This window comes from Dreissena polymorpha, chromosome 10, assembly GCF_020536995.1.
Source record: "Dreissena polymorpha isolate Duluth1 chromosome 10, UMN_Dpol_1.0, whole genome shotgun sequence".
NCBI lineage: Eukaryota > Metazoa > Mollusca > Bivalvia > Myida > Dreissenidae > Dreissena > Dreissena polymorpha.
This window is the reverse complement of record NC_068364.1, coordinates 64,338,904-64,347,919: the sequence shown is the minus strand read 5'-3', so window position 1 is coordinate 64,347,919 and position 9,016 is coordinate 64,338,904. Positions and strand designations below refer to the sequence as shown.

The following is a 9,016-nucleotide window of genomic DNA, read 5'->3' as shown; positions in this document are numbered from 1 at the left end:
CCCCACAATAATGTATAGTTTAGAAGTATACATGTTATGAACATTGAAAATCACATTTTGAATGATAAATATTATGGATGTCATGTCATTGTTGAATGCTTGCATTTACATTTGTTGAAATGTATTAATTACAAAATGTTGCTTCAATGGTTAACATATTAAAAACAAAGTAAAGTTTGACGTGTTATTATGATTGTCATATTAAACCGCTTATTTGACATTTTTTTTATAGAAGTAAAACATGCTAATGTACTAAATTGCAATAGTGTGTATAGCAATATAAATATGCATATTTAATAAATTTAAAAAAAGAAATGTTGTCATTTTTTATATGGATGCTTTATGTACTATAAATATTTAACATTAAGTGCTCTTATTTTAATGTATGCATAATTCATATGCATTATAATAAATAAGAATTGTTTACGACGTTTAAGGCATTAAAAACATAATATAATATAATAATTATATCATATTACATAAACAAATAATTAAAGCACACATGTGTTTAGTCATTTATTTTTGGATTACTGATAATGTATACATCAAAATAACGTACCAACTGCATTTCAGTGATTATTTGAATACACAAAAACAATTAATTAGCGTATATCTGAATTGTGGCAATGTATTGAATATATTTCACTAAAACACTGGCATTGTTAGATTGAGTCGGCCATTGCCTTAAGCTTTAGATACAAGCGAACGACCGACAAAACACCGACCGACAGATAAAGATCAATTAGCAAGTCAATATCCCGACTTCATTGAACAAAATCCAGCATCGCATCTAGTTCATAGAATGACACATACCAATGCTAAGTTATCTGGCTGTATCTAGACGGCATCGGGGAGCCTCCGTTATGTCGGGCGGCGGCTTTTCAATTAGCATTAACATACTCGATTCCCTTTTAAATTAATTTTGTTAAAATAGTGCTAATCCTTTGCGGCGACCAACCAATTCAATTGTCCGTCGCATACCCAATCACTTATACATCACAAAGCAATCGCAGAGGCGCCATCAGGTCATTGGTCGCTTGCCTGTGGGTGCTCGTACTGCATATTCCTGAGGCTGGTCAGCAAAAAAACGTCCGAGTTTGAGTAGAAAAAAATTAGTATGATGATCTAGGGTGATTGATCAGAGACGTAGATGAAATCATCCTCAGTTATGTTTGTACAGTTTCTTGTGCATTCCGTTTTTAAGACTTTGACATATTTTCTAGAAGGCATTGTACCATACTCAACAGAAACACTTGCACGAAATTATTCATTTCATCTGGATGTGGAGTCTCCTTTTTCTTCATTTCTTCTACTAAATTATCTATTTGTTCACTGAGCCTCATACTGTGGAATTTGGTATAAAGAGTTTCTCTATCATCACACACCACCATGGTACACGGAAAATCAGTCAGTTCACTAAATACTACTCTTATATGTTCTTTAAAGAACTCGTCACTTTCACAAAAGTCTGCTATGTAACTTATTGGTGACTTTCCAAATATGTTATGGATTGGATTCTTAGTAAAATCATGAAGGGCATCTTGAAATGTGTCACTGAATATTTTCTCATAAGTTTCCTTCTTCATTGTAATTTTCGTCGGTTGTGCTTGCTTGTTTATTGTCTTTTTGTGTTCATTTGCTGAAATATGACAAGGAATTAATTAAAAGGAAGTTCATGCATTTACAAAAAAAGGAGTTGTTTATGATCGAAGTGTTTTTAAGTTACAATGTAAATTTCATGTTACACATGTACATGTAAATCCTATTTTAAAGGTAACTTTATTTTAGGGACGTCAACCGCAGTAGTCTGTTGTATCTAATGGAGAAATTGACATCATTACAATAAAATATAATAAAATCAAATTTTTAGCTGCTGCTTTAGGACTGCAACATGAATCACCTCATGGAAATAACAGCTTTTTCAAAATTACAAAAATACTTTCCTTGTGATTCTGGTGTTTTCCTTTCCAATATATGGAGAATATCATTTAAAATGTACTTTTAGATTTTCTGCCATTGCATACAATCAAAACTGATGGCAGACTCATTCTTGACTGCTAGTTTCACAGCCTGTGTCATGAAATTAATTTTGAAATGGAACACAATTTTATAAAAGACAATGAACTTTACAACCTTATTGGATACAGTACTCATTTTAAGGGCCTAAAATTGCTTTTTTTTCAAATAATAAAGTTACCTTTATTTAATATAACTGAGTGCTGTGCAATTTTATCTGAAACCTAGTTCTTTCATCCTAATTTAATGTTATGAAACATTGAATATTGGATGTACGTATGTTTGCATGTGCGTGGAAACTAAACATGTCTATATTGTACATTGTCTTATAATATAGCATATTATTTATATTGTGTTCATTTCCTGTTGTATAAATTTAAAAATGCGTTTAAATGTTAATCCTTTTTAACATTAATTTTAATACAAATGGACACGGAGCGTATATTGTAACTTGTCCGTGAAATGGAAGACATTTCTAATTTTTGTTTTGCATATGAAATAATAAATAAATTGTTAATATGTGGTTATATTGCTTTTTATTTGAGTATACGTACACGGACCATGGACCATACGGCCAAGACTACATTGCCCAGATTTGCGGACCATACGGCCCAGGTTTGCGGACTATACGGCCCAGATTTGCGGACCATACGGCCCAGGTTTGCGGACTATACGGCCCAGATTTGCGGACCATACGTTCGAGGTTTGCGGACAACCGGTATACGGACCATATGCCTTAATGCCATGAAGATTATTTTCATACACGAAATAATACAATACTTAGTGTGCTGTGATACTATGCATCTGTTAAAACTAAACTACGGGTAATGAAACGTTTGTGTACATGATTATTTCACTAAAGTTATTCATTTTCTTTGATGTATAATCCATTTAAATTGCGTCATCAAGTATTCATTTAAAAAGTAGGCATCACGCAAACATGCACTTTCATGGATAAAATCTATTTTAATAAAATTGGACATTAATACAAGTATACCAAGTAATAGATACCGCGCGGTGACAACGTTAATTACAATTTCTTACATCACTTAAATTTAAAAAAAAACACTCATGTGTTTCTTTCTTAACAAATTAATGCAAACAACATGTTTAATTTATGACACATATTGTTTTATGTTTATAATTAAACTAATTGATAATTGATGTGTCACTAAACGACGAAATAATTGAACAATAGCCGTGTATTGCCATGTCATGAATTACTTTTTGATTAAGACATGATCCGTATTGTCCGCACCTGTTCAAATTTCAACATGTATGTTGTCATTAATGTTATTACAGCCACTTTAATATTTTAATTAATTTATTTATACAATATTGAAAGAAGTGGAACATGAAATGATTATAAATTCAGACATATTCCGTTTGGTCCACAACTCTGAGCCGCGTATTCCGATAATCTGGACCGTATAGACTGGGTCGTACGGTCCGCAAATTTAAACAAGTGTGTTGTCAAAATATCATTAAATCAACTTTAATATTTTATTAAATGTATTTATACAAAATTGAAGGAGTAAAAACGAAATGAATATTAATTCTGACATGTCCTGTATGATCCGCAAATGTTATTAAAAAATCAACAAGTATGTAGTCATTAATGTCATTACATCTACTTTAATATTTTATTAAATGTATTAATACAACATAACGAAGTGTAATATGACAGGAATATTAATTCAGACATGTTCCGTGTGGTCCGCAAATCTGGGCCGTTTAATTTGGGTCGTATTGGCCAAGGTCCGTAACATCCCTAATGATTTAAATTGCATAAGAAAAGTTTATTTTTCGTGAAAATTTGATTCATTTTCATTCACAATGATGGTTTTACTAATTATTATCATAGCCACACGCTATAACCACCTGTGGTTTGTCATGTGTTTTTCACTTTAACCTCAAAACGATGTAAAATCACGGATTCTATATACGCTCCGTGGTAAAACAAACGGCCGTTATGTTTAAATTCTCATATTTATTTGTTTAGACTAGTTACTATATTTTGAAACAATTTTTTTTTATGAAAAATTCTTATGTGATTAAGATTTTTTTATTTCAGCAATCAACATGTATAACCTGCCTCATTTGATCATTGCTTTTACGCTATACATGCACGTGGTCTGAATAACTTAAGACAAGTAGTTGTTCAATATTTCAATATTTGATAATATTTGTAATATTAATAGCATGCTTAATTCGTGTTTGATACGTAGCTAAATCAGGTGTATTTGTATTTGTTAAGGTTTTTTTGAAGGTTTTTATGTCATTAAACTGTAAGAACAATGTTCACGAATTCTTGTATTGTGCGGACTCAAAGAGCGTATTTTGACCATCTAGAGTCCGTGGCGGACTGAATTGTTACTACAAGGGTTTATTAAGAGTCGGTATAAAATAAATGATTTCATAGGCTCCTTTGTACAAGCCGGGCCATATTTCATATAGTACATGTACATAAGAGGACATACCTTTCAAGTTGAGATTATGCTTCTTTACAACATGCCCACCGGCCACGGAATCCAGATATGCTTTTCATTAACTTGTTGCATTCTGGGCACTCATACACAACTGACTGAGTACTGGCCTGCACAAATTCACTATCACAATATTCATCAGAATCGGTATAGTCTCCTAGAAGTAAGTCCTCGTCATCCCATGACACAAAATCCGTCTTATACATAGTCAAAAGACACATAAAAGCGATTAAATAACGGTATTAAGATACTAAATATCGGTTGATGGCAAAAAATATACGGGACGAACGATATATATATACATAACCTCGAGGTGGTAATGTTGTTATTGGTAAAATCGTGCGTTTAATTTAGCGGTAAATAAGAGTACAAAGAACACAAACATTCAATTAGAGCAGACCAAGCATAGATGCTATCTATAATAAGAAAATGATGTTCACAGCTTTATTCAAATTGTATCAAAAGTAAATGGCATTCGGATTAATCAATTTAAACACTGCAATTAAAATGAAAAACAAACATCTCATTAAAACTACCGGTACATAGTATTAGTTGTTTGTCGTAAGATTCTGATCGCTCCTTTATTCAAATACTTTACCGTATTTCAAAGGAATCCCGGTAAAATTGTTTTATCAAACTGGAGTCGGATATAATTGCTAAATAAAACAATTCGACATGTTATTTATTTTAATTAACACATAACAGTTGTTTGATAACACCGCATACATTATCATGTAAATTATACGTAACAGTTTATTTGTTTCATATCACAATTAAAAACTGGAACTAGAAAGCGTGTTTCAGCAATGTTGATGAGCGTGTTAACTACCGTGGCAACCGACAAACAGGTGCGCGCTTAGACTAATGTCGCCGAAACCACGCGATGCGCGAAAGTTGGCGATATTTTGCGAGCTGCCTATCTCTGTTATCTGCGTCTCTGGGTGATAAAGACTTGCATTTTTATGCATTATTGAAGTTATTTTTCCCCACAGTTTAGCCAGATTTGAATTTTTCATTAGATTTTCATTTAATTAAAAAAATATTATTGTTGTATTCATGTAAGTGAAACAACACTCCTGACCTATATGGGTTCTTTTAAACGCCTTTCGGCAACTATTTGGAAAGTAGCATGTGTACCGATTGTATCGGACCTCAACGTTTCTTATTACCGGTATATCGGTCCTTCTGATTAGTAACAAAGGTTAGTCCTTATGCGCATGTGCTTGTTCTGTAAATAGTTTCTTAATGGAAAAACGAAACCGTTGCTCATGTTGTTCATAAAATATTTTTTCTTATTTCACAGAGCGTATATTGACCACATCATCTCATCTAGAGTCCGTGCTTATTTTCATAAATAAGAGCCTTATACAACATTTGATAACCCTACTTACTCACCATAAACAAACTTACACAATTATTTGTTTCGTAATTTACAACAAAATCATAGCATCAACCTGGAGTAAACATGCCTACTTTCCAAGGAAAACCGTCGTAATTGTCATAAATAATCAGAAATTAAATAAAAATTGCTTAATATTGAAAAAAATATATATCTGCCATGCACTTGTTTTTGTTGTTTTAAGTTGTTCGCTAGAACAGCTAAGGTTTATAGTCGTGTTTCGAAAGTCAGTATGCTGGGCACTACCGCTCACCAATTTACACGCGGGTTAACCCACATCCGCGCCGAGAAAGAATTCGCGGAGCGGATGAGTATACTTTATATACCATTTTTGCAATGAAAATAGTCCACTGCGTGTTACGTTATAATTGCAGAGCACAGCTTTCCTTAAAGGTCACATGGGCAGGTCAGCCAACAGATGCATTCGCGAAGTTTTTTTTTTATAGCGTTTATTCATCTCCATACATTACATTACAATCATTACAATTTGTGTTGTTAGTATACATGTTAATTTGTTACTATACAATACATGTCAATAGAATCTTTTTAACAATTCAGCTTGGTTGCTATAATAGAGGTAAATAAATTCCATAATATAGACACAATCATACAGTTCACACACACGCCCAAACACACAGATACATACGTAAATGCCATGGTATGATACAAAAAGAAAGAAATATAGTTTTGACTTCAGTCCATTATAGACTTTAATCAAACGTTTGGACTTAAGACGAGTATAAACATTAATCAAACGACCATGGTATTCAATATTTAAAGCAAACAACAACACGATTATTTTATTGATCTATAATTGATCTATAAAAAGTTTAACAATAAACCAGTTTAGTATTTCCTTTTTTTGATTTTTTGTTTTCGATTGAATCTCCCATGCAACGCAAAGATAGTTATTTAGCCCCGTTATTGAAGGTAATAGACCATTTTTCTTGCATACAAATATATACTTTTTAATTTCTATTCGCGAAGAGTTCTGAATTAACTTTGAAATACAATCATACACGTGCGCATATGAGGCTATTATTACCAACTATTACCAACCTTAATAACAACCGATTCCTTTTCAAATCAATCGGAGAAAAACGGGAAAATCCAATACTATTTTACCAGATTCATTATTTCATTGTGTAAAGCAAAAACAAATATTAAACGAAAACTGTTTTTGTTTTAATATGCATGTCAATTCCTTTTCATTTTTGTTTTAAAATGATAAGTAAAACGTTGTTTATTGAGAAAATTCGTGACAATCAGAAATGATTCATCCATATCAGAAACCAACAAAAAGGTTTGTTTTAATAATTTTCGGTATTATTGTGTTTGATACATGTTTAATTAATACTTCGAATTTTGACTTGGTTCTCGGTAACTATATCGTCCTGGAAAGACATAATGGACTTTCGATAGACGTTGATAACACAATATTGCTTTCAACACGAGGAAACAAAAACTACCGAAATAATATAGTGGCATGATAAGACGGAAATCGAATCATTATCTAACCACACATGTTTGCCACAGTCGTTCATTCGGTATGGACATCGTTCTTGAAAGACTGAATAGGCTACACAATTTGCCATTTTGCTATTAAAATTAACACAGTTTGTTTTCAATTTCGAAAAGTATTGTGCTAAGATTTTCCATTTATAAGAAACAAACATATGTTCAAAGACCCGCGTTATGAGAAAGTGGGTCTTAAGCCAAATGCGACCAACGTTGCTATGGTCCGACCTGTGCATCTCGCAGTAGGTCAGGACATACTTAATGAGACCAGCGTAGCTATGGTCCGACCTGTGCATCTCGCAGTAGGTCGGGACATACTTAATGAGACCAGCGTAGCTATGGTCCGACCTGTGCATCTCGCAGTAGGTCAGGACATACTTAATGAGACCAGCGTAGCTATGGTCCGACCTGTGCATCTCGCAGTAGGTCGGGACATACTTAATGAGACCAGCGTAGCTATGGTCCGACCTGTGCATCTCGCAGTAGGTCGGGACATACTTAATGAGACCAGCGTAGCTATGGTCCGACCTGTGCATCTCGCAGTAGGTCGGGACATACTTAATGAGACCAGCGTAGCTATGGTCCGACCTGTGCATCTCGCAGTAGGTCGGGACATACTTAATGAGACCAGCGTAGCTATGGTCCGACCTGTGCATCTCGCAGTAGGTCGGGACATACTTAATGAGACCAGCGTAGCTATGGTCCGACCTGTGCATCTCGCAGTAGGTCGGGACATACTTAATGAGACCAGCGTAGCTATGGTCCGACCTGTGCATCTCGCAGTAGGTCAGGACATACTTAATGAGACCAGCGTAGCTATGGTCCGACCTGTGCATCTCGCAGTAGGTCGGGACATACTTAATGAGACCAGCGTAGCTATGGTCCGACCTGTGCATCTCGCAGTAGGTCGGGACATACTTAATGAGACCAGCGTAGCTATGGTCCGACCTGTGCATCTCGCAGTAGGTCGGGACATACTTAATGAGACCAGCGTAGCTATGGTCCGACCTGTGCATCTCGCAGTAGGTCAGGACATACTTAATGAGACCAGCGTAGCTATGGTCCGACCTGTGCATCTCGCAGTAGGTCAGGACATACTTAATGAGACCAGCGTAGCTATGGTCCGACCTGTGCATCTCGCAGTAGGTCAGGACATACTTAATGAGACCAGCGTAGCTATGGTCCGACCTGTGCATCTCGCAGTAGGTCAGGACATACTTAATGAGACCAGCGTAGCTATGGTCCGACCTGTGCATCTCGCAGTAGGTCAGGACATACTTAATGAGACCAGCGTAGCTATGGTCCGACCTGTGCATCTCGCAGTAGGTCAGGACATACTTAATGAGACCAGCGTAGCTATGGTCCGACCTGTGCATCTCGCAGTAGGTCAGGACATACTTAATGAGACCAGCGTAGCTATGGTCCGACCTGTGCATCTCGCAGTAGGTCAGGACATACTTAATGCGACCAACGTAGCTATGGTCCGACCTGTGCATCTCGCAGTAGGTCAGGACATACTTAATGAGACCAGCGTAGCTATGGTCCGACCTGTGCATCTCGCAGTAGGTCAGGACATACTTAATGAGACCAGCGTAGC

General features: G+C 35.4%; 1 protein-coding gene across 1 annotated transcript in view; it reads right to left on the bottom strand.

Annotated features, from left to right (window-relative positions):
* Positions 1–1,021: 1,021 nt before the first annotated feature.
* LOC127849173 (adhesive plaque matrix protein-like) overlaps positions 1,022–9,016 on the bottom strand; it is a 9,461-nt gene continuing 1,466 nt past the window's right edge. Inside the window, exons 2-3 of the mRNA XM_052381892.1 lie at positions 7,632–9,016; positions 1,022–1,072 (exon numbers count right to left, since the gene is read on the bottom strand). The exon at positions 7,632–9,016 is cut by the window's right edge and continues 587 nt beyond it. Coding sequence (XP_052237852.1) covers positions 1,022–1,072; positions 7,632–9,016 — 1,436 coding nt within the window. The remainder of the gene's footprint in view (positions 1,073–7,631) is intronic.